General features: G+C 42.9%; 1 protein-coding gene across 4 annotated transcripts; it reads right to left on the minus strand.

Annotated features, from left to right (window-relative positions):
• Nucleotides 1–1,868: 1,868 nt before the first annotated feature.
• Nucleotides 1,869–25,138, minus strand: atrap (Type-1 angiotensin II receptor-associated protein-like). 4 transcript variants are annotated; one of them, XM_045705007.1, is made up of 6 exons: nt 24,939–25,138; nt 24,412–24,446; nt 23,039–23,147; nt 22,602–22,812; nt 18,760–18,860; nt 2,359–2,584 (listed from the first exon to the last, which is right to left on the minus strand). In XM_045705007.1, the coding sequence occupies exons 1-5, from the start codon at nt 24,963–24,965 to the stop codon at nt 18,784–18,786; spliced, it is 459 nt and encodes a 152-aa protein (XP_045560963.1). In that variant the 5' UTR covers nt 24,966–25,138; the 3' UTR covers nt 2,359–2,584; nt 18,760–18,783.
• Nucleotides 25,139–26,784: the final 1,646 nt, after the last annotated feature.

The raw sequence follows: 26,784 nt of genomic DNA on the forward strand, positions 1-26,784 counted from the left end.
TGCTCTGGCACCCCAATGGTGGAACAAGCTCCCTCACGACACCAGGACAGCGGAGTTAATCACCACCTTCCGTAGACACCTGAAACCCCACCTCTTTAAGGAATACCTGGGATAGGATATAGTAATCCTTCTAAACCCCCCCCCAAAAAAGGATATAGATGTACTATTGTAAAGTGGTTGTTCCACTGGATATCATAAGGTGAACGCAACAATTTGTAAGTCGCTCTGGATAAGAGCGTCTGCTAAATGACGTAAATGTAAAAAATGTAAATGAAACATTGACAGGTATTAACGGGGAAAACTCTAGAACGTTGAGTGAAGTTTAATCTAGTGCTTTTCTGCGCAGGGCGAGCTGATATTTCTTCTGTGAGGCCGTCCCGGGGGAGTTGCGTGCCCACACATACGCGGAGCTTAGAGGGAACATCGGCTATGACAACAAAGATCTTTCTTCAGACATCTTTTTAAAAATGGCACAAAGAAATATAGTAGCATTAAGGTCAGGGAAGATATTGGTAAGAGGTGGCGGAAACGTGGCTGTATAATTTTGTCCAACTGTGTTCTCTACATTATTATCCCATTAGCTAGGTTTCCATCCAAATTGGGGACAGATTTTCATGTGAATATTCAAAAATCCCGAATGAAGAAAAATATGTGCATTTTCCCCACCAGTGGTGTTTCTCCAACATACTTTTTGCCGATAAAAATCAGTGCGTGATGACAGTGCACATGCAATTAACATTCCTGCTTAAGTTTTCATGTACCTTATTCAAATATAAAGTTCAATGTGTTTCCATCATGTTTTCAACAAATTTTGTCAAACTGTTGCATTAAATAGCAAATGTGCCTACTCTGGTCTTGGCACCTGCCTCTAACCAACAGCTTGCAGATACAGTGTGGGTAAAACAGTCCAGACTACAGGATGAGTCAAGGATCTGCAGTCAAGGATGTCACCACAATAAGACCCTCGAGCTCATCAACTGGCACTTTCACAACCCCATGAATTCATTTATGTATTTTCGTTATATGTCGGATCCCAGTAAGACTAGCTGTCGCCATTGTCTAAATGGGTAATCCTAATAAATCTAATCAAATCTTAATTTCTCTCATCTGTAGACTAATAAACTGCAGTTTCCTCGAGTCATAGCGGGAGGACCACACACCAAATCAGCACCTGATTCCAAATTTACTTCGACATGATGGTTATTAGGCCTATATAAATATTTGCCCATAAAGTCGTTTCAGCAGCCATCTCTCGCAGAATTAAATTTACACAGAAAAAGTTCCCACCATAACTTTTCCATTCAGTTATGGTCGTAAAGTCATACCATATAAAAAAATCATGACAGCTGTGAAGGAACCAGGAAGTTTCAGTACAATTTGATAAATGTTGACAGATCATTTGTTCGTTCTACATGGTGGGATCTTTTTGTCAGTAAATTGATTTATGCGAGAAATGGTTGTGGAAACACCTTAATGTTATGAACCAACACAATCGTAGGAGCTAACTACTAGCTATGTAGAAGTTGGACGGAAGAAGACCCAGTGCTGCTTACCTGAGATCATCACACAGTTCTTAAGTGTCCGCAATGACTTCCTTTGTGTTGGAAAGAAAAGCTGAACAGTTGGTTGTAGCAAAACTGACACTCCAAAAAAATGTCTGACCAATGGATAAGCATCATCCACACCTCTCACTAAAGCCCCGCCCACAGCTGTGGGGTCAGAAGTTCAAAACAAGAGTTGTGTTTTAAAAGCAAAAAAAAGAAAGAAAAAGAAGCACTGCAAGCAAAGGGGGCAGTCTAGACAAAATAGAGGGTGGTTGATAGCGAAATTAAATTGGAGTTTTGGACAAATGTACCTCCATTACACCGTCATCACTCACTGATTTTTATTTTCCACCAAAGTCCATTTGGTGGGAACACCACTGGTGGGAAAATGCACAGATTTTCTTTATGCAGATTTTGGAATACTCGCTAGAAAATCTGTCGCTAATTGGATGGAAACCTAGTTAGTGTAGAAAGAGCAAATTATCTTTTGTCTTTTAGAAAATTGTAACGAAACTTTGTTTTCGTAGGACTTTCCTCACATAAAAACTGTGGATGGAAACGTGGTTAGTGATTGCGTACCATAACATATCAAATGTAATCACAGCTCTCATTTTACTGTTGTGCAGTGACTGGGGTATTTCAAGTTCTCTCCATATGCCAGTGTATGTGACATTACCCTGAGCATCAAGCATACTGAACATGTCAGAGTGTGTATTTAGATCAAGACATTATTGGTAAGGAATTGAATGAAGCACAGAATAATAGACAAAGGACTCTTACAGTTCACAGATACCCATATGAAATGAAGACAGAATTGGCTTTGAAAAAACACAATTTAACAAAAACATTATGGATTCCTTCATGAAACCATGCATGTCCAAGAGAATAAAGTGAGTGCTGTGCTGGCTCTCAGGAGGAGTTTGCTGCTCCAGGCTTGGTATCCCTGGCCTGGTTGAAGGGGTTGGCTGAGCTGGCTGTCTGGTCCTGCTGGTCAATGGACTGGTAAGCATCTCTGTTTCGTGTTACACTGGGGAAGCCTGCTGTGCAGAGATGAGACAAAAGGTCTTGAAAATAAAGTTACTGGTACAGTACATTATATCAAAGAAACCTGTTTCACTTCACTGACATTCATATCACGGTGACATACTATCAGGCCAAATCCAGGACGGCAGCATGTCAAGTAGTTTGTCTGTGACTTGTAGATTTTAACCTACTAATAACCTATTTATTTATGGTTGAGTCAATCCACAATTTCCTTGTTGTGTAGTGCAAACTATTTTGTTTTGCTGGTGTAAAGATTGCGGGTCTCCCTCAACTCGGATACATTGTGGCATGACGTGAACAGTACGAACTTGTGTCACTACCAAAGTCTAATGGTTTTAAATGACTGTTTTGTATTGTCTGAAAACTCACTTGTAGAATTTGCTTGCAGTAGGCATCTTAAAAAAGAGAAGCGGTGCAAGGTTATTAAACAGAGGTGACTAGTTATTCTTCTTTTGTTAATATAAGGTAACGTGCAACCTAACCCTGGCCCTGATATGTAATGTCTCCAAACCCCCTCTGATTTTAAAATCTAGATCTGGTTTTGGTATTTTTCATTTAAATGTACACAGCCTGTTGTCAAAAATGTATGGGGTGGGCCTCCCGAGTGGCGCAGTGGTCTAAGGCACTGCATCACAGTGCTAGCTGTGCCACGAGAGATTCTGGGTTCAAGCCCAAGCTCTGTCGCAGCCGGCTGCGACCGGGAGGCTCATGGGGCGGCGCACAATTGGCCAAGTGTCGTTAGGGAGGGTTGGGCCGGCACTCCTGTGGTGGGCAGGGCGCAGTGCACGCTGACACGGTCGCCAGGTGTATGGTGTTTCCTCTGACACATTTGGTGCGGCAGGCTTCCGGGTTGGATGAGCAGTGTGGCTTGGTTGGGTTGTGTTTTGGAGGACGCATGGCTCTCAACCTTCGACCTCTCCCGAGTCCGTACGGGAGCTGCAGCGATGAGACAAGACTTTAACTACTACCAATTGGATACCATGAAATTGGGGAGAAAAAAGGCGGTGAAAAATACAAAAAAAGAAACATTTATGGGGTTAGGATTTGGGCTAAATCAACTGATGCCGATGTAATTGTGTTCTGAAACCTGGCTCAGCAAGTCTGTTCTTGATAAGGATATTTGAATAAATGGTTACAATGTGTATCGCACTGATTGAGTTAAGGTGGGGGGGGTGGCTATATATGTAAAGACTAAATTCTTTGTAAGTGTGGCAAAGTCTGAAACTATTTATAAACAGTTGGAATTTCTTGCTTTGAATACTGAGGTTTCAAAGGGTCTCTCTGTAACTGTGATTGGCTGTTATAGACCCCCCTCCTGCTCTCTGCATTTTCTTCTCTGACGCACCTTGTCTAAACTTCTTTACAGTGAAATGATCTTGATTGGTGATCTCAACTGGTGTTGGTTAAAGCCTGTGTCTGATGATTTAAAAATGTTTTGTAATTCTATGAATCTTACCCAGTTGATTAACTCACCCACATCTCAAATGTCCAGAGAAATCTACCCTGATTGATTTCATTGACAAAATGTTCCACAAATATTCTGCGGCTGATGTTTTTTGTAATGATTTAAGTGACCATTGTGCTGTTGTTGCTGTTAGAAATACTAAAAAAGGTTCCTAAGACAAACCCATGCTTTATTCGTAAGAGAAATTTGAAGAGTTTTAATGAGCAGGCTTTCTTTCAATGATTTGTTTTATTTTGACTGGAGCAAGCTTGAGCTTATTCCTGATGTGGAAGCTGCCTGGAAATTCTTTCATGATGGTTTTCTCCAAATAGTAAACAAACATGCCCCATTCAGCAGGTTCAGGGTTAAAGGGTGGGATAATCCACGGTTTTCTTCTGAGCTGTCTTGTATTATTCACAAACGTAATCTAGCCTGGGCTAAAGCAAGGAAATAATGTTCTGATGCTGATTGGCTTCTTTTTAGGCAGTTGCGAAACAAGTGTTATTTTCTTCTCAGAAGGCCAAGTCTGAATATTTTATGTCCGTTACAACTGATAACCGGAATGACCCTTGAATGTTTTGGAAGGCTATTAAGTCTGTCTGGAAACAGTAATGTTAATGAATTACCATCATGTGTATTGAAGACTTTGTTGCTGTATATGACAAAACTGAAATGCTGAATTGTTTCAATGAGCACTTTGTATCATCTGGTAGGCTGTTTGATTCAGTGTCCTCTGTACAACCCTGTGTGGATGAACCGGGAGGGGTACATAAAGCCCTGAAATCCTTAGATCAGAGAAAGCCTGCAGGTCCTTATCTTCTTGATCCCTGCTTTTTAAATTTGGCAGCTAATTTCATAGCTGAACCACTTACATATCTGTTCAATCTAACCCTGGAATGTAATGAAATTCCAAAGATTTGGAAATCAGCATTTGGATCTCCCCCTTTTTAAAAGTGGTAGGACATCTAATTGAAATAAATATAGGCCAATCTCAAAGCTGTCACCCCTGGTGAAAATACTTGCAACCCTTGAGTGAACAGCTAAGAGTTATTATATAGTTATCAATGTACCAAATCGGGCTTCAGGAAGAAGCATAGCACAATTGCAGCAGCCATGAAGGTTTTAAATGATATCACTGAAGCCCCTGACAAAAAACAGCACTCTCACTTTTTATTGATCTCTCTCAGGCTTCTGATACAGTTGATCATACTATACTGAGGCAGAGATCGTTGAGTGTAGGTCTTTCAGAGCATGCAGTTGCATGGTTTGCTAACTATCTGTCTGATAGAACTCACTGCACTCAATTTTATGGGCTCATGTCTGTTAAATTGTCTGTAATGGTGTGCCCCAGGGCTCTGTACTTGGTCCCCTCTTATTCACTATTTATATAAATAATTTAGACAAAAATGTACAACTTCACTTTCATACTGATGATACTGTTATTAATGATTGTGCCTCGTCTCTCACAAAAGCTTTCCAGAACTTGCAAACTGCTTTTTATACTGTTCAACATACCTTGTGTCAATTGAAACATATCCTCAATACTGACAACTAAAAACTAATGGTGTTTTCTAAAGCAAGAAATAGACCTCAACCTTTCACCTATTACTACTTGTCAGGGCAATGAGATTACAGTCTCAACCTCAAATATCTTGGAATTTTAATTTATGACAGCCTCGCTTTTAAAATTGCATATTCAACAACTTACAAAAAAATTGAAGCTGAAGTTGGGATTTTAATTTAGGAATAAGGCCCGTTTTTCTTTTGAAGCCAGGAGGCAGCTAGTATCAGCTACATTTATGCCTTTACTAGACTGAGGAGATATATATATATATATATATGGCAAACCTCTTTCAAAGTTAGGAGCGTTTGTCACAAATTAAGTGGGAAACTGTCACCAAAGTCAGCCCAGAATGAAAGTTCTTTCGAACATGACAGTACCTGTGTGTTTGTTTCGCTGTCCTGGTCCACCCAGGCCGCAGGTAAGGTCAAGGATAGCAGGGTTCGGTACACAAATCTGGTTCTTGGTAGGTCCAGGTCTAAACGCCAACAGGTAAGTCCAAAACAGTCCAGCTCGTACACGGTAAATCCAGCCAATGTAGATTGTCTCTTTCTCTATGGTTCATAGATCCTTCCCGCCCTCTCGCTCTCTTCCTGGTTTTTCTTGACCTTTTATCTGTGGGTCGGCTCCACCTTCTGAGGGTTCCCTTTGCTTCTGGGAATAGTAGTTTTGGCAGTCGGCCATTTTGTGATCTGTAGTTCTGATCGGGGTGGCCATTTTAGTGATCGGGCAGAGCCCGTTTATTAGTTCTGCCCTCACATATCTGCCATTTATCACTCGACCCCCTTCTTTGCCACACATCTCCCCCCCTAAATCCGACCCCCTAGGTCGGGCTACCGCAGCAAAATATGCGTGCATGCGGGATAACCCATCCACATTTCCCATTTCCTTTCCTGCTCTGTGTTTCAAGTCAAAGTGAAACGGTTGGAGACTCAAAAACCACCGCATCACCCGAGCGTTCTTCTCTTTAGCCCTATGCATCCAGGTGAGTGGTGCATGGTCACTGATGAGGGTGAAGTGGCGCCCCAGCAGGTAGTATTTCAGGCTTTCCAGAGCCCACTTTACTGCCAGCGCCTCTTTCTCAACAACTGAGTAGTTGGTTTCCCGTGGTTCCAGCTTCCTGCTTAAAAACAGGATGGGGTGTTCCACCCCTTCTACCTTTTGGGACAGCACTGCTCCCAAGCCGACCTCTGAAGCATCCGTCTGAACCACAAACTCTCTCTCAAAGTCTGGTACCACCAGCACTGGATTACAGCAGAGGGCCTCCTGTAATGTCCTAAATGCTTTGGTGGCCCTTTCATCCCACTTGACCATGTTTGGCCCTCTGGCTCTAGTCATGTCGGTGAGTGGGGCGGCCACTGTGGCATAACTTGGGATGAACTTCCGGTAGTACCCGGTCAGCCCTAGGAAGGCTCGAACCTGCTTCTTATTTACTGGTTTCGGCCATTCTCCAATTGCCTCCACCTTCTTACGTTGGGGTTTGATTAACCTCTTGGGGCTAGGTGGGACGCTAGCGTGCCACCCGTGGTGCACTCCATCAACAGCAGGTGCATTTCAAGAGCGGCAAATTTGAATCCAAATAAATGTCAAAATACAAATTTTTCAAAAATACAACTATGTTACACCATTTGAAAGATAAACATCTCCTTAATCTAACCACGTTTTACGATTTCAAAAAGGTTTTACGGCGAAAGCATAAATTTAGAGTATGTTAGGACAGTACATTTACAAGAGTTGTGTGTAATGTTTTGTCAAGTCAAAGACAGGGTCATTGCCAGATTTAAAAATAACCTTACTGGGAAATCACACTTTGCAATAATCTGAGCACTGCGCCCAGAAAAATACGCATTGCGATACAGACTAGACGTCATGTTGGGGAGATCTAAAATCGAAAATACTATGTAAATAATCCATTACCTTTGATTCTCTTCATCAGATGTCACTTCCAGGTATCACAGGTCCATAACGAATGTAGTTTTGTTCAAAAAAGCTCATCATTTATGTCCAAAAATCTCCGTCTCGTTAGCACATGATGTAAGCCAGCCGGACTTCTCGTCATGAACGAGGGGAAAAAATATATTTCCGTTCGTTCAAACATGTCAAACGTTGTATAGCATAAATCATTAGGGCCTTTTTTAACCAGAACATGAATAATATTCAAGGTGGACGAATGCATACTCTTTTATAACGTATTGGAACGAGGGTACCCAACATGAACTAGCGCGCCAGGTGTCTAATGGGACATCACCGTTCCATGGCTCTTGTTCGGTCAGATCTCCCTCCAGAAGACTCAAAACACTTTGTAAAGGCTGGTGACATCTAGTGGAAGCAATAGGAAGTGCCAAAATATTCCTAAACCCCTGTGTTTTTCAATGGGATAGGTTTAAAGTCAATACAACACATCAGGTATCCACTTCCTGTCAGAAAATGTCTCAGGGTTTTGCCTGCCAAATGAGTTCTGTTATACTCACAGACACCATTCAAACAGTTTTGGAAACTTTAGAGTGTTTTCTATCCATATATACTCAGTATATGCATATTCTAGTTACTGGGTAGGATTAGTAACCAGATTAAATCGGGTACATTTTTTTTATCCAGACGTGCAAATGCTGCCCCCTAGACCCAACAGGTTAATCCTCTTCCCACTGTGTATCCCAGATACTCCGTTTCCTCTAACCCCACATAACACTTGGCAGGGTTCGCCATGAGCCCTGCCTTTCTAAGGGCGTCTAACACCGCCTGTACCCGGGGTAAGTGGGATTCCCAATCTGGGCTGTAGATCCCCACGTCATCTAAATAAGCTGCGGCGTATGTTTGGTGCGGTTTTAGGACCTTGTCCATGAGCCATTGAAAGGTGGCTGGGGCCCCGTGTAGGCCGAATGGCATGACGGTGTATTGAAACAAACCGTCAGGGGTTGCAAAGGCTGTCTTTTCTTTGGCCCAGGGGGTCAGAGGAATTTGCCAGTACCCTTTTGTCAGGTCCAGGGTCGTAATGTACCGAGCTTTACCAATTTTCTCCAGTAGTTCGTCTACTCTGGGCATGGGGTAGGCATCAAACGTGGAGATTTCATTTACCTTCCGAAAGTCGTTACAGAACCGCAAAGACCCATCGGGCTTGGAGACCATCACAATTGGGCTAGACCACTCACAATGTGACTCTTCGATCACTCCAGCTGTCAACATTTTCTCCGTCTCTGCTCTAATCGCTGCCTGTCGAGCCTCGGGTACCCGATATGGCCTCATGCTCACTTTTCTCCTTGGTAAGGAAACGATATCATGAGCTGTAACCTCAGTTCGGCCGGGTACTTCTGAAAACACATCTGTTTTTCTGGATCAGGGTCTTTACTTCCTGTACTTGTGCTGGGGACAAAGTAGGTGAAATATTTACTTCAGCTGTCTCCTGAGTGTGTGTGGGGTACGTGACCATTAGTGTTTCTCTCTCTCTCCATGCTTTTAACAGGTTTATGTGATAGATCTGTTCCTGGGGCCGTCGACCTGGCTGTCGGATCCGATAATTAACTTCTCCTATTCTCTCCAGTACTTCATATGGTCCTTTCCATGTGGCTAGTAGTTTGCACTCTACCGTGGGGATCAGCACTAACACCTTATCTCCCGGTTGAAATTCCCTCAGGGTAGCCTGCCGGTTATAAGTGTGCCGCTGGTGCTCTTGTGCTTGTCTCATGTGCTCTCTGACGATGGGCATGACTGTGGCTATCCTGTTTTGCATTGCCGTGACGTGCTCTATGACACTAGTATACGGGGTGGATTGGTGTTCCCAGGTTTCCCGGGCGATGTCTAAGATTCCCCGGGGTGCCTCCCATATACCAGCTCGAAGGGAGAAAACCCCAGCGAGGCTTGAGGAACCTCTAATGGCAAACATCAGATATGGCAACATGCAATCCCAGTTTTTCCCATCCTTGTCGATTACCTTCCTGAGCATTGACTTCAGGGTCCGGTTGAATCTCTCAACCAGCCCGTCCGTCTGTGGATGGTAAACCGATGTCCTCAACTGTTTCACCTGCCACAATTTACAAAGGTCCGCCATAAGGCGGGACATAAAGGGGGTCCCCTGGTCAGTAAGGATCTCCTTTGGGACCCCAACCCTGGTGAACAATAGCACTAGTTCCTTGGCGATATTTTTGGAAGCCATTGTCCGAAGGGGAATGGCTTCTGGGTAGGGAGTGGCATAACCTAGAATGACCAGAATGTATTGGTGCCCTCTGGCAGATTTGGGTAGTGGGCCCACTATATCCATCGCTATCCTCTCAAATGGCGTTTCGATTATGGGGAGTGGCACTAACGGGCTTCTAAACGCTGGTCGGGGAGCTGTTACCTGGCACTCCGGGCACTCTCCACAATGCCGAGCCACTTCAGCCTGAATTCCTGGCCAGTAAAACCTCCTTACAATTCGGTCTCGGGTTTTATCGATACCAAGGTGTCCACCCAGAATGTGCCCATGAGCTAGATCCAGTACTGTCTTCCTGTACCGGGTGGGGACCAACAACTGTTCCACCACATCAACCCCTATTTTTGAGACTCTGTACACCAAACCATTTTTCATGATGAAGTGGGGAAAACTATTAGGCATCATCCTATCATTTATGGGAGTACCATCTACGACCTGCACGTCTGCTCTGGCTTGCTGCAGGGTTGGATCCTGGTGTTGGGCCGTCCCGAAATTAGTCATGGACCCTGCCAGGTCTGCTGGTTCTAGATAGTCGTCCTCTGGATTCAGATCGACCCCAGCCCCACTAGTACTGGGCTGTTCATTATCAACGAGGTTTGCCACTTCATCCTCATCCTCGCCTACTAGTACCTGTGAGGTTGGCCCCTGGGAGACCTCTTTTCTTGGCCTTGGTTGAAGGCCCCATGCTTCTTCCTGCTTGGTCAGGGTTGTTGGCTTTTCAAATATGCCGTTCTTTTGACCTAACTTCGCAAAGTTAGGAAAGTATCTACCCAATATTACATCATGTGGCATCTTTGGGACCACGCCGACCTCATAATCCAGCAGACCGTCCTCTGTTTGTATGCTCACTAATGCTGTGGGGTACAGACGGGTATCCCCATGAATGCACGTAACACTGATATCCTGACTTGTATCCAGTTTATGCGTCGGCAACCTCCTTCCCTTCAACCTTCACCCTGCACATGTGTTTGTTTCTTGATCTTTCAAGTACAGTGGTTACCACGGGACATGCATACCATATCTCTTCTTTTTCACTGAGGTTACATTGCATTGGCTCTTCTTTAATAGGGCAGTAGGCTGCAATATGTCCCGGTCGATTACAATTGTAACAGATAATAGGGTTCCGGGGGGAAGACCTCCTCGACCCCCAGTCCCGGTTTCCGTTTTTTCCCTTAGTGTCTCGGCCCGATTCTGATTCTTTCCTCATGGCCCCACGCTGCTCTCCTCCCCCTCCACCTGTTGGGACAGTCTTACCCTGTCCGCTGGTTCGCCCAGGCCTGGGGAATGGGAATCTTTCCTCCTGCGCCTGCTCAGCTGTTCCTGCCGTACAATACCGTTCAACCAGGCCCACGAGATGGTCAGCGGAAAGTACCTCGTTCTGGCCAACCCATCGTCGCACTTCTTGGGGTAGACCTCGCTGAAACTGGTTGAGTACGATGGTCTCGACGACCTCGGCGGACGAACGGGTCTCCGGTCGCAACCATTTCCGTGCCAGGTGAATCAAGTCGAACATCTGTGTTCGGGGGGGGTTGTCCCGATCTGTAGGACCACTGGTGGAAGCGGTGTGCCCTCACGGTACGGTCACTCCCAGTCTAGTCAGAATCTCTCCCTTGAGTTTATCGTAATCCTGTGCATCCTTCAACTTCAGGTCGAAATATGCTTTTTGAGCATCCCCTGCCAGGTGTGGTGCCAGAAGCCCTGCCCATTCTTCTTTCGGCCACTTCTCCCTCTCTGCCGTCCTTTCGAAGGTGGTAAGATATGCTTCCACATCATCCTGCGCTGTCATTTTTTGAAGAAAATGATTGGCCCACCTTTGGGTATTTGCAGCTGGTAACTGAGCCCCAATTTGGTCCACTAGCCCCTTTAGGCCTTCTCTTAACTCCCGGGTGTTTCTCTCTTGCTCTTCTCTGAGCAGCTGGTTGGTGCGGTGCTGGACCTGTAACGTGTCCTGATACATTCGCATTGCATCCTGATGAGCTCTAGTTGCCTCTTGTTGGGCGGCCGCCGCTTGTAACAGGGCCAGTATGGCTCCCTCCATACTCATTTTCCTGAAAAAAACTGTCCTAACCAAACAAAGCCAAAAAAAATAAAACACCTGACTCCCCTTTGGAGTGCTAACTAAACTTTATTTTTAATTTTTTCTACCTAACCAGCGGTATGGTTAATCCAGTGCCCACATTCTCCACCACGTGTGGCAAACCTCTTCAAAGTTAGGAGCGTTTGTTACAAATTAAGTGGGAAACTGTCACCAAAGTCAGCCCAGAATGAAAGTTCTTTCGAACATGACAGTACCTGTGTGTTTGTTTCGCTGTCCTGGTCCACCCAGGCCGCAGGTAAGGTCAAGGATAGCAGGGTTCAGTACACAAATCTGGTTCTCGGTAGGTCCAGGTCTAAACGCCAACAGGTAAGTCCAAAACAGTCCAGCTCGTACACGGTAAATCCAGCCTATGTAGATTGTCTCTTTCTCTATGGTTCATAGATCCTTCCCACCCTCTCTCTCTCTCTCTCTCTCTCTCTTCCTGTTTTTTCTTGACCTTTTATCTGTGGGTCGGCTCCACCTTCTGAGGGTTCCCCTTGCTTCTGGGAATTGTAGTTTTGGCAGTCGGCCATTTTGTGATCTGTAGTTCTGATCGGGGTGGCCATTTTAGTGATCGGGCAGAGCCCGTTTATTAGTTCTGCCCTCACATATCTGCCATTTATCACTCGACCCCCTTCTTTGCCACTAAAAAAAATATATATATATATATGAATGCTTCCGCTCAGTGTTTGAGATCAATTGACACCCTTTACCATGGCGCATTGAGATTTATTTTAAACCTCAAACTTATGCACCACTGCACTTTATATACCACGGTTGGCTGGCCTTCTCTAGTCACTCGTAGGCTCAGTCACTGGTATACTTTTATTTACAAAGCCATTTTGGGTTTACTACCATTTTATTTGGCCATTTTTATCGTTCAGAAATGTTGGAGGGTACTCTCTTCAGTCGCAGGACTTTATCCTGCTAACTGTTCCAAATGTCTGAACTGAATTTGATAAAAGGGCTTTTATATACTCTGTGCCATCGGCTTGGAACGCCTTACAAAACAATTTTAAACTGGAAGAACTTGTCCCGATTGGTGTTTTAAAATCACTGATGAAGGGTTGAGGCGTATTCCCTGACCTGTCGATGTTTTTAATTTGCCGTTTTATGATTTCGTTATACTCTTGTGAATTCTATGGTTTTCACTATATTACTTGTAGTTTTTCCATGTTGTCTGTCTAATTGTGTAATGACTTGGTGCTGCCTATCTTGGCCAGGACGCCCTTGAAAAAGAGATTTCAAATCTCAATGAGCCCTTCCTGGTTAAATAAAGTTTAAATAAAAATGAGTTATATAATGTTGATAATTTGAACTCAAGGCTTCACAACTTCTGGCTACATATTGATCAGCTGGTAGGACACATTTCTGGATATGGTCAATCAAATAATGCTTAACTATATGTACTCTGTAAGCCTCAAATAAAAAACGGTCAAATGTTCTATTTCAGATTTAACATAAAAAGCGAAAACATCAACTTCCATTTTGAGGTTAAAATGTTCCTTCAGAAAATGGCAAATTACATTTGACGAATTACATTCAATGAGATCAATCTGAAGGACTCACATACACAATTGTATCGTGTCTCTGTGCTCAGGTGAGCCACAGTCAATGAAGAGAGAGAAAAAAAAAAATGGAATAGGACATCACCCAGGAGATAATGGACTGAATGTTTTCAAATTCAGACTGCTCAGGAATTGTTCACACTGAAAACCCTGTATATGAGCCCTACAAACACCACACCACATCTCAAACAAACAAACAAACGTGGGGATAACCCTACCACGACAGGCTGCAGAATTCCCTCATGATGAAGCACTAGTGCATACTGAACAGTAACCCCAATCCTGGATGGTCACTCAGAATACCAACGGCTGCCTAGAACCTTGATCACATGATCAGAGCTGCAACATAAAGCAATCAATTCTCTTATAAGAGCCAAACTTGGCTTTCACAATATGGATGTGAAAACCAGAGAACAAAAACACTGAGGCAAAACAAAATTGATCATTTTTACTTAAATATAATTTCTTTAAAAAAAATTCTGCATAAATTAATTAGCATGCTAGTAGATACCATAGACTCCCAGTCATTGTGCTAACACTAGTCAGCATTGGCTCACAAAACTACCTAACATCCTTCAATCTGGACACAGAGACAAAGTACTCAAAGTTGTGTTAAAATCTCCAATCATCTGTTTATGACCTAAAATGGTCAACCTTATTCTTAGCGATTTTGATAAATACAGGTGCAGTCCACAATAGCGCTACTACTTTTCTGTCTTACAAACACATAAAACAAACATCAAGCAAGAATATGTAAAGATAATTTTCATGGAGTTTAGGGAGCAGTGATGACAGTTTCAGTATTTAGATAGGAAGGAGGGATACGTAGATATGATGTGTGATTGGCAGAGGAGTATGGATGGAAAGACATGAGTACAGAACTATAGATTCTGCAGTCATGTAAAGGAGTGGACAGTCAGAAAACAGAACAAAGTGAGGTAGGCCTGTAGCTCTTCAGCCCAGCGGTTTTCTTTACTTTGTGTGAGGGGAGAAGAGGATGGAGTGGAAGATGGAAGGAAAGGCATGATGAAAAATGATGGGGATCAGTAGCGGTAGCCAATAAAAGCACTGTCAGCACTATCCGTGGTGCAGCGACTGTCCACTGAGGTCCCTAAGTCTGAGGGGTCAGAGGCCAGCAGCAGAAGGGAGACAAAACACAAACGAGGTCAGAACATAAAAAGACACCAAACAGACAAGACAGAGGAGAGTTTCCACTCACAGACAGAAAGCTACAGACAACTCTTAAATCACAAGCAGTGAGATAAGTGAAAAGGAAATGACCATGAGATGTTTGGGATGGGATGATGAAAATGGACAAAAATCTGATCAAATTCCATGTTGTCACATGCTTCATAAACAGGTGCAGACTAACAGTGAAATGCTTACTTACGGGCCGTTCCAAAAAAATGCAAGCAATAAAAGAAAAATCCTATTTATTAACAGGATTTTGTGCCGACTTAATATTCTTGATGAAATAGGAATAATTACCTTAAAAAAGGTGTACTTATAAAGCTATATCCGTACCCACTGGATGCAGTGATAACAACAGTGGCTATATCCAGGAAAACCAAAGTCCCAACAGCTGGGCCTAAAATAGTCTATAAGAGATCACAGTAAAGATTTTGCTGTGACTTATGTGGATGATGTTAAAAATCTTTGTTGGTCTGATGTGATTAATGAGCATCCAGATGCTGCACTTGATGAAATTGCTTCTTCCAATTATTGATAAACATGCACCTGTTAAGAAACTGATTGTTTGAACTGTTAACTTCTCTAGGGCCAGTGGGACGATTTCGTCCCACCTACGTAACAGCCAGTGGAATCCCGTGGCGCGTTATTCAAATACCTTAGAAATGCTATTACTTCAATTTCTCAAACATATGACTATTTTACACCATTTTAAAAGACTCTCGTTAATCTAACCACACTGTCCGATTTCAAAAAGGCTTTACAACGAAAGCAAAACATTAGATTATGTCAGCAGAGTACCCAGCCAGAAATAATCAGACACCCATTTTTCAAGCTAGCATATAATGTCACATAAACCCAAACCACAGCTAAATGCAGCACTAACCTTTGATGATCTTCATCAGATGACAATCTTAGGACATTATGTTACACAATACATGCATGTTTTGTTCAATCAAGTTCATATTTATATCAAAAACCAGCTTCAGAACTAGCAAACTTCCGGTGAATTTACTAAATTACTCACGATAAACGTTTACAAAAAACATAACAATTATTTTAAGAATTATAGATACAGAACTCCTCTATGCACTCGCTATGTCCGATTTTAAAATAGCTTTTCGGTGAAAGCACATTTTGCAATATTCTAAGTAGATAGCCCGGCATCACAGGGCTAGCTATTTAGACACCCACCAAGTTTAGCCCTCACCAAAGTCAGATTTACTATAAGAAAAATGTTATTACCTTTGCTGTTCTTCGTCAGAATGCACTCCCAGGACTTCTACTTCAAAAACAAATGTTGGTTTGGTTCAAAATAATCCATAGTTATGTTCAAATATCCTCTTTTGTTTGTGCGTTCAAGACACTATCCGAAGTGTAAAGAAGGGTGACGCGCACGACGCGTTTCGTGACAAAAAAAAAAAAAATTCTAAATATTCCATTACCGTACTTCGAAGCATGTCAACCGCTGTTTAAAATCAATTTTTATGCCATTTTTCTCGTAAAAAAAGCGATAATATTCCGACCGGGAAAGCGTGTTTATGTTCAAAGAGAGAAAATAAAAAGATGGGATCCCCTCGTGCACGAGCCTCAGTCTGATGGTCCTCTGATAGACCATTTTCCAAAGGCGCTAAAGTTTTTCAGCCTGGGGCTGGAATTACATCATTCAGCTTTTTCCCGGGTTCTGAGAGCCTATGGGAGCCGTAGGAAGTGTCACGTTACAGCAAAGATCCTAAGTTTTCAATAAACAGAGCCAAGAAGCCCAAGGAATGGTCAGAGAGGGCACTTCCTGTACAGAATCTTCTCAGGTTTTTGCCTGCCATATGAGTTCTGTTATACTCACAGACACCATTCAAACAGTTTTAGAAACTTTAGGGTGTTTTCTATCCAAAGCCAATAATTATATGCATATTCTAGTTACTGGGCAGGAGTAGTAACCAGATTAAATCGGGTACGGTTTTTTATCCGGCCGTGCAAATACTGCCCCCTATCCCCAACAGGTTAAGTTTGATATATTGGTATATTTGGATAGAAAACTCTAAAGTTTCTAAAACTGTTCAAATAATGTCTGGAGGACAAACCATCCCCCCAAAAAATAAAGAAATCAGCCTACCACTGAGTTCAATGGCTGGCATTTTTATTATAAGGTGAAACCCTCAAATTGCAGTTCCTAGGGCTTCCACTAGATGTCAGTCTTTAGAAAGAGTTTCAGGCTGGTTTAAAGAAAAATGAGGGAGAAGTTGCTCCCATTTTGGCTGTAGTGTTTCCAAGCGCATGGCCGAGAGAGAGCGCATTCTTTTTGTTTATCTCTGGCAAAGACAATAACGATTCTCCGTCTTAAATTTTAGTACTGGATGGATTTCTCAGGTTTTTGCCTCCCATATCAGTTCTGTTATACTCACAGACATTATTGTAACAGTTTTGGAAACTTGAGTTTTCTATGCAAATCTACCAATTATATGCATATCCTAGCTTCTGGGCCTGAGTAGCAGGCAGTTTACTATGGGCACGCTTTTCATACAAAATTCCGAATGCTGCCACCTACCCTAGTTAAGTTAATTTGAATTTGGCGCTCTGCTTCTCTAATGTCAAACATGTAAAGTGTGGTGTACCGCAGGGCAGCTCTAGGCCCTCTACTCTTCTTTATTTTTACCAATGACCTGCCATTGGCATTAAACAAAGCATGTGTGTCCATGTATGCTGATGATTCAAACATATACGCATCAGAAACCACAGCTAATGAAGTCACTGAAACCCTTAACCCTTAAAGAGTTGGTCTGTTTTGTAATGGGTGGCCAGCAATAAACTGGTCCTGAACATCTCTAAAACTAAGAGCATTGTATTTGGTATAAATCATTCCCTAAGCTCCAGACCTCAGCTGAATCTGGTAATGAATTGTGTGGCTGTTGAACAAGTTGGAGGAGACCAAATTACTTGGCATTACCTTGCATTGTAAACTGTCATGGTCAAAACATATGGATTCAATGGTTGTAAAGATGGGGAGAGGTCTAGCCGTAATAAAGATATGCTCTGCTTTTTTTACACCACACTCCAAAAAGCAAGTTCTGCAGGCTCTAGTTAAGTCTAATCTTGATTATTGTCCAGTTGTGTGGTCCAGTGCTGCAAGGAAAGACCTAGTTAAGCTGCAGCTGACCCAGAACAGAGCAGCACGTTTCGCTCTTAATTGTAATCAGAGGGCTGATATATAAATTACTATTCATGCCAGTCTAAGAGCTAAGGCTAAGAGTTGAGAGACTGACTGGTCACTTCTTTTTATAAGAAACATTCATGTGTTGAAAATCCCTAATTGTTTGCATAGTCAATTTACACACAGCTCTGACACACAGACTTATCCTACCAGACATGCCACCAGGGGTCTTTTCATAGTCCCCAAATCCAGAACAAATTCAAGAAAGCATACAGTATTACATAAAGCCCTTATTGCATGGAACTTCCTTCCATCTCAAATTGCTCAAATAGACAGCAAACCTGGTTTAAAAACAGATAAAGCAACACCTCGTGGCACAACACCTCTCCACTATTAGACCTAGATAGTTTGTGTATGCATTGATATGTAGGCTACGTGTGCCTTTTAAAATATTTATGATGTAGTTCTGTCCATGCTGAGGAGTATTTCTGTCTGTAATAAAGCCCTTTTGTATGGAAAAACTAATTCTGATTGGCTGGGCCTGGCTCCCCAGTGGGTCGGCCTATGCCCGCAAAGGCCCACATATGGCTGCACGCCTGATCAGTTATGTGAAAGCCATAGATTAAGGCCTAATTAATTTATTTTAATTGACTGAGTTCCTTCCTTATATGAACTGTATCGCAGCAAAATCTGAGATTGTTGCATGTATAATTTTGGTTCGGTATAGTAACTTCTGGTACTGTACAGTGCATTCGGAAAGTATGAAGACCCCTTGACCTTCTACATTGTTACAGCCTTATTATAAAATTGATTAGGGAAAACAAGTATTTTATCAAACACAATACCCCATAATGACAACGTCAACAGAGGTTTAGAAATACCTTATTTACATAAGTATTCAGAACCTTTGATCATCTTTGAGATGTTTCTACAACTTGTTTGGATTCCACCTAAGGTAAATTCAATTGATTGGACAAAATTTGAAAAAAAGGAACACACCTGTCCCACAGTTGACAGTGCATGTCAGAGCATAAACCAAGCCATGACGTCGAAGGAATTGTCCATAGAGCTCCGAGACAGGATTGTGTCAAGGCACAGATCTGTGGAAGGGTACACACACACACACACACACACTTCAGCATTGAAAGTCCAAGAACACAGTGACCTCCATCATTCTTAAATGGAAAAAGTTTGGAACCAGCAAGATTCTTCCGAGAGCTGGCCGCCCAGCCAAACTGAGCAATCGGGGGAGAAGGGCCTTGGTCAGGGAGGTGACCAAGAACCCAAAGGGTCACTCTGACAGAGCTCCAGAGTTCCTCTGTGGAGATGGGAGAACCTTCCAGAAAGACAACCATCTCTGCAGCACTCCACCAATCAGGACTTTATGGTCGAGTGGCCAGACAGAAGCCACTCCTCAGTAAAAGGCACATGACAGCTCGGTTGGAGTTCACCAAAAAGCACCTAAAGACTCTCAGACCATGAGAAACACAATTCTCTGGTCTGATGCAATCAAGGTTCGAACATTTTGGCCTAAATGCACAGCGTCACGTCTGGAGGAAACCTGCCATCATTATTACGGTGAAGCATGGTGGTGGCAGCATCATACTGTGGGGATGTTTTTCCAGTGTCAGGGACTGGGAGACTAGGCAGGATCGAAGGAAAGATGAACGGAGCAAAGTACAGAGATCCTTAATGAAAACCTGCTCCAGAGCACTCAGGACCTCAGACTGGGGCGAAGGTTCACCTTCAAAACAGGACAACCCCCCTAGGCACACAGCCAAAACAATGCAGGAGTACAACAAAAAAAAAAGTTTACCGTTTTTGCTTTGTCATTATGGTGTATTGTGTGTAGATTGAGGAGGGGAAAAAAAACTATTTAACGTAACGAAATGTGGAAAAGGTCGGAATACTTTTCGAATGCACTGTAATTCTACATCTTGTACTGCAGCTGCAGTCGGTGCCATTTAAGATTAGGGAGGACGATATTTTTTTTCATGAGCATGGCCTTATTTCTATTACAGCATATTGGATGACTGTCATTCATATTCCATTCATCCAGCTCAATGCAACATTGATAGGTTGGGCTACTACATGATACTCAAATTGTTGCGTGAGGTTGCTACAACCTAGCCTACGAATAAAAGTTTACAATGTAGGTTGAGAGAAATTTTGTAATCAAGGTGACTGACACATTCAATACCCCCTTGCACACTCTAGCCTGCATCTAGCTGACACACCAGTTGCGGACAGGTGTACAAAAATCGAGCACACAGCCATGCAATATCAATAGACAAACATTGGCAGTAGAATGCCCTGACTGAAGAGGTCAGTGACTTTCAATGTGGCACCATCATAGGATGCCACCTTTCCAACAAGTCAGTTCACCACATTTCTGCCCTGGTCAACTATAAGTGCTGTTATTGTGAAGTGGAAATGTCTAGGAGCAACAGCGTCTCAGCTGCGAAGTGGGAGGCCACACAAGCTCACAGAACATGACAGCAGAGTGCTGAAGCACGTAGCGTGTAAAAATTGTCTGTCCTCGGTTGCAATACTCAAGAGTTCCAAACTGCCTCTGGAAGCAACATTTAGCTGATGCCCGGAGAACGCTACCTGCCCGAATGCACAGTGCCAACTGTAAAGTCTGGTGGAGGAGGAATAATGGTCTGGGGCTGTTTTTCATTGTTCAAGCTAGGCCCCTTAGTTCCAGTGAAGGGAATTCTTAACGCTACAGCATACAAATGACATTCTCAACAATTCTGTGCTTCCAACTTTGTGGCAACAGTTTGGGGAAGGCCATTTCCTGTTTCAGCATGACAATGGCCAATGTACAAAGCGAGGTCCATGCAGAAATAGTTTGTCGAGATTGGTGTGGAAGATCTTGACTGGCCTGCTGCACAGAGCCCTGACCTCAACCCCATCAAACATCTTTGGGATGAATTGGAACGCCGACTGCGAGCCAGGCCTAATCGCCCAACATCAGTGCCCGAACTTACTAATGCTCTTGTGGCTGAATGGAAGCAAGTCCCCGCAGCAATGTTCCAACATCTAGTGGAAAGCCTTCCCAGAAGAGCGGAGGCTGTTATCGCAGCAAAAGGGGACCAGCTCCATATTAATGCCCATGATTTTGGAATGAGATGTTCGAAGAGCAGGTGTCCACATACTTTTGTTCATGTAGCGTAGCTACTAGAACTAACGCGTTTGTAAACCCGCTACAATCATGCAATACAGTGTACAGCAAGAAGTTTATTAGTTACACAGGCAGGCCCCTGTGGCAATAAATTAATAAAACCAAAAGCTTACCTTGACTTGAAAGAGTTCCAGTGTTGGATAGCCTTAGCCAAAGAGCTAGCATAGCATCCCTCGCCGTTTGAACCAAGTGTTTGAGTAGGCTAAACTAGCTAGCAGCATTCGCTAGCTAAGTGAAAAAAAACAAATATAACTAGCTCTCCTTCTCTCTTGCTTCTTCATTTTTTTTTAAATGTATTTGTCCAAAACTGTTCAACGATTGTGCTTCGCTCTGAGTCAACTACTCACCACATTTTATGCACTGCAGTGCTAGCTAGCTATAGCTTATGTTTTCAGTACTAGATTCATTATCTGATCCTTTGATTGGGTGGACAACTCGTCAGTTCATGCTGCAAGAGCTCTGATAAGGTTGGAGGACGTCCTCCGGAAGTCATCTTAATTACAGTGCAAGTCTATGGAAGGGGTTGAGAACCATGAGCCTCCTTGGTTTTGTACTGATGTCAAAGTACCCAGAGGACAAAAACTAGCTGTCCTCCGGCTACACCATGGCGCTAACACAGAGAATGCTGTTGAGGCTGTAGACCTTCATTTCAAAACACTGCATTTTAAACAATTATCTGGTGAGATGTGCATATACTTAGTATAGTTTTACCTAAAAAAGCAAACTTTAATGTTTCATTACTTTTGGGGAAATTCACTGAGGATCGTCCTCCCCTTCCGCCTCCGAGGAGCCTCTACTGATATACTGTACTTACACGTATCAGCGTTAAATGTTTTAATAGACACGCACTTTATTGCTTTGGTGTGTAGCACAGCAGGAGGCCACCTTGAACCCAGAGACTCCCCAAAGTCAAGCAATCAGAGTGCATCAAAAACAAACAGAGCCAACAAATCAATTGGTACTGTTCATATATGAATGGCTTTCAGTCGTGTCTTACTGGTCTACAGGACAACTTAAAATACATTCCTGTTCCAGTGAGGAGTGAGAACCATCTACAAAAACACCCAAGACTTATGTTGTGCTAAAATCTCAGTGCGACTCAGACCAACATAATGGGAGTTGATAAGGGAGCTGGTTGATTTCTGCCACTGCCATTATAGATGCTGTCTAATTATATTTCATTTTATACTGTATTTGTTTGAATTGAGATCGGATTATTTTGCTAATCAATTATATTATGTAACCCAGCTACAAAGGCATAGCTCTCCTCTAACTGGTCCACTAGTTAGTAGGTGTATCATGTGCATTTGTGTTGTGACTGTCTCTAACTCAATTAGCTTGACTCTGGTTTAATCTGCCTGTGCTCTACAATTCTCTCATGGCCAATGACATGAAACAACCCAGGCAAGAGCACAGCCTGGAGAAAGTTATTGTCTCTCTACAACACCTTGGCACTAGGATGGTATCTGACTGAGGCACATGCATCACACCCTGCTTCTGACTTTGTCAAGATCGTTCAGGGTTAATCCTTTGTGTGATACTAGTTGTACAAACCCCCAAACCTTATTTTTAACACTTGAAGCTACAGTAACTAGCTTTCCTGTAAGCTAATGGTTCACACTTGCTGCCTCTACTCACACCTAGTCATACTCACCAAAGTTGACGTTGTAATCTCCTCCGCGCTCTCTGTACATTTGGTAGATGATGAAGCAGGAGACAGGTTTGAGTACCAGGCCCAGGATTGCCATGCCCGCACTGAAGCGGAATGTGTCCCTGTTCATCTCAGATAGACCCTCAGGCAGCGGATAGTAGATCCCAAAATGGATGATGTCTGTCAGTATCGTCACTGCAATACCAATCAGAAACTGGAAGAAAAACACAGATGGAAATACAAGACGAATATGTATTAGAGCCAGATGAGGTAGGATGATTCTTATTGATAGCATGTCTGGAACAGCAACACCAAGGAGTTGATATACTTCAAAACTAACACATAAGACTCCTCTGTCCAGGGCCCAAGGAAATAGAATGGATAGAGTGACTCTACTGTTGGCTGTTGTCGCAGTACATGAGTAAGAGGCAGTGATTCACCATAAGTACAGCATCAATGGAGTCCCTCTGAGCGATGGCCCACACACCCACAGCCAGGACACTGAAGTTACCCCAGGCATAAGAGGGGGGCAGCCAGGCCATGCAGCCCCTAGAAACCACACACACACACACACACACTTGCATTTCCTTCCAAATGTTTTCAGTATACACTACCCAGCTAGCACAGTGGATCTGGGCCGATTCCGGCTGAGAGTCGGGGCACTCGGCCGACGTCACGTGGCCCGAGTTTGGGCCGCCTTCAGCAGTCTTATGGCTAGGATGTGGGGATTGATCTCGGGCCGATTCCGGTGTGAGTTATCTGGCCCAAATGTATTACTTGGGGCTCGGGCCGATTGTGGCTACTTTCCAGCAGATGATTACACAGGCTGCTTTATATAATGAACATTTCATTATCTATTTTTCCATATCTTCTCATTGGTTCTGTGATCCAAAAATGTAATTAAATTCTTTAAGAGTCCCGTTTATGTAGTATTTTGATACTTTGTGCGAATTGATAAGCATTAAAAAAGTGGCGCAGCGGTAGCGAGTGTCGCCGGTGCCGAGTGGCACAGCGGTCTAAGACACTGCATCGCAGTGCAAACAGCGTTACTACAGATGCTGGTTTGATACCCGTGCCGGCAGCGACCAGAAGACCCATGAGGCGATGCCCAGCTTCGTCCAGGTTAGGTTAGACTCCTGTGGCGGGCCAGGCGCATGCACACAGACACGGTCGGCTCACGACCTTTGCCTCCCCCGATGGGACAAGACAATTGGATGAGACGAAAAGGGGGTAAAAGATTTATAAAATTACTTTTATTTGTGGATGGGTATAATTTGTATATATAAAATGAATAACGTATAATAGTAATATCTAAAATTACTAAAGTTGGGTAATTTTGTATGCATTTATTTCAAACTGCATCGGGCCGCTTCTGGGGGGATTCTGGTAAGATGCCGGCAAAGTCCGGCAAAGTCCGCTGAATTCCGGTAGACAGAAACAGCCCAATGTACTTGGGCTGATTCTGGGCAGTCATTCATTTTAATTCCCGTGCCGATTCAATCAGTTCTGGCCCCCGGAAGAGGGCCGCTTCCTCATTGCCAGCTGTGCAGCGTCTCTAAAAGAGTAGGCCTAAATATAATTATCCAGATCGAAAATTTTTATTGACTGGAGGCAATGCATGTAGGTGAGAAATGGTCCATACAATGTAGGCCTGCAATTAAGGACAGCCTTGTGTAACTGACTAACTATATTAGGTTTTCATGCAGGGCATTATGTTTGTGTAGCCACTCATAGAGAAAACACAACACAAGTGAAGCATGCAGATGTATGAAAAAGTTTTAAAAACCCTTGAGGAGCCAACCCATCCACTTACCAGACGGTCAGAAGCCAGTGCACCAGTACTATGGCCTGTGGGGACAATTATTTGTTTAATTACATAATATTAAAACAGTTGTATTCCCAGTGAAAGAGAGCCTGCCTGCAGTCAACTCCACTTTAATTATTGCCTGACATTTCATTCAACGATCAGTAACTCACAATAAATAAAGAATTTGAATTGATTGGAAACGTTTAACCAGGGACTCAGCTATTTCAAATCCAAATCACGTTTTATTTTTCACAAGCACCGAATACAACGGGTGTAGACTTCACACTGAAATGCTGGCTTACCAGCTCTTCCCAACGACGTAGAGTAAAACAAATAAAAAATAGTTACACAGAGGAATAAAATGTCACGCATTATACAAAGGAAAATATTGTTACACTTGTTGCTATTTTGTACTCTACAATAACGGAATGGCTCGTGTTCCTGTAACATTGCGGACGATACAACCTAACTGTCGTGCAGATCTTTTTAGAGCAGAGTAAATACAGTGAGCAATTGTAAACAACCGACTTTACCTTGAGGTTTATGGCAGGAATTTCCATATTTTCAGCCCAATACGGATGTAGTTTGCCCCCTTCGGTTTTTGAGGATTTAATAAATAATTGTTCAACTTCTCACTCAAAACTTCTCAACACCTCCTTACCGGGAAAGAAACACAACCCATGTGACAACAGCCTTACTCCTTTCACGTGACCCTTTAAATCCTCCTCCGCTCTTCACCTTATTTCATACTTGCAAAAATCACGTGAGCATCTGCTGTTGGTGGTCTTGGTCACCATTCTGTAAATCAATTATCATAAACATTAGACCATGAATTTATTGGAATGTGGGCAAACCTGTTCACATCCAAACACACCAAATGTACTATAGGCATTCTGGTTGAACTGGTTAAGTTGGCCACTTTTCACACATAGGTGTGAGGCGTTCAATATAAATCACAAGTTGAATATCCTGTGGTCGGTCCCATACGTCTATAGATGGCTGTTCCAGGAAGGATGACAAGTATTTCTGATGATTTTCTTCTCCGCTATCTCCCACCCATGTGTCTACTGTGGGTTTGCACTTCCCTCTGCAGCAGTGGTGGAAAAAGTACCCAATTGTGATACTTGAGTAAAAGTACAGATACCTTAATAGAAAGTTACTCAAGTAAAAGTTAAAGTCAGCCAGTAAAATACTTATTGAGTAAAAGTCTAAAAGTATTTAGTTCTAAATTCTACCAGTCAAAAGTTTTAGAACACCTACTCATTCAAGCGTTTTTCTTTATTTTTACTGTTTTCTACATTGTAGAATAATAGTGAAAACACCAAAACTATGAAATAACACATATGGAATCATGTAGTAACCAAAAAAAGTGTTAAATAAATTAAAATATATTTTACATTTTAGATTCTTCAAATAGCCATCCTATGCCTTGATTACAGCTTTGCACACTCTTGGCATTATCTCAACCATCTTAATGAGGTAGTCACCGGAATGCATTTCAATTAACAGGTGTGCCTTCTTAAAAGTTAATTTGTGGAATTTCTTTCCTTCTTAATGCGTTTGAGCCAATCAGTTGTGTTGTGACAAGGTAGGGGGCTATACAGGAGATAGCCCTATTTGGTAAAAGACCAGGTCCATATTATGGCAAGAACAGTTCAAATAAGCAAAGTGAAACAACAGTCCATTATTACGTTAAGACATGAAGGTCAGTCAATACAGAACAGTTCATGAACTTTTAATGTTTCTTCAAGTGCAGTCACAAAAACCATCAAGCGCTATGATGAAACTAGCTTTCATGAGGACTGCCACAGGAATGGAAGACCCAGAGTTACCTCTGCTGCAGAGGATGAGTTCATTAGAGTTACCAGCCTCAGAAATTGCAGCCCAAATAAATGCTTCATAGAGTTCAAGTAACAGACACATCTCAACATCAACTGTTCAGAGAAGAGTGTGTGAATCAGGATTTCATGGTTGAATTGCTGCAAAGAAACCACTACTAAAGGACACCAATAAGAAGGAGAGACTTGCTTCGTCCAAGAAACACGAGCAATGAACATTAGACCGGTGGAAATTTGGTCTTTGGTCTGGAGTCCAAATTGGAGATTTTTGGTTCCAACCGTCATGTCTTTGTGAGATGCGGTGTGGGTGAACGGATGATCTTTGCATGTGTATTTCCCACCGTAAAGCATGGATGAGGAGGTGTAATGGTGTGAGGGTGCTTTTCTGGTGACACTGTTTGTGATTTATTTAGAATTCAAAGCACACTTAACCAGCATGGCTACCACATCATTCTGCAGCGATACGCCATCCCATCTGGTTTGCGCTGAATGGGACTATCATTTGTTTTTCAACTGGGCAATGACCCAACACACCTCCAGG

This window comes from Salmo salar, chromosome ssa22, assembly GCF_905237065.1.
Source record: "Salmo salar chromosome ssa22, Ssal_v3.1, whole genome shotgun sequence".
In the NCBI taxonomy this organism is placed as follows: Eukaryota; Metazoa; Chordata; class Actinopteri; order Salmoniformes; family Salmonidae; genus Salmo; species Salmo salar.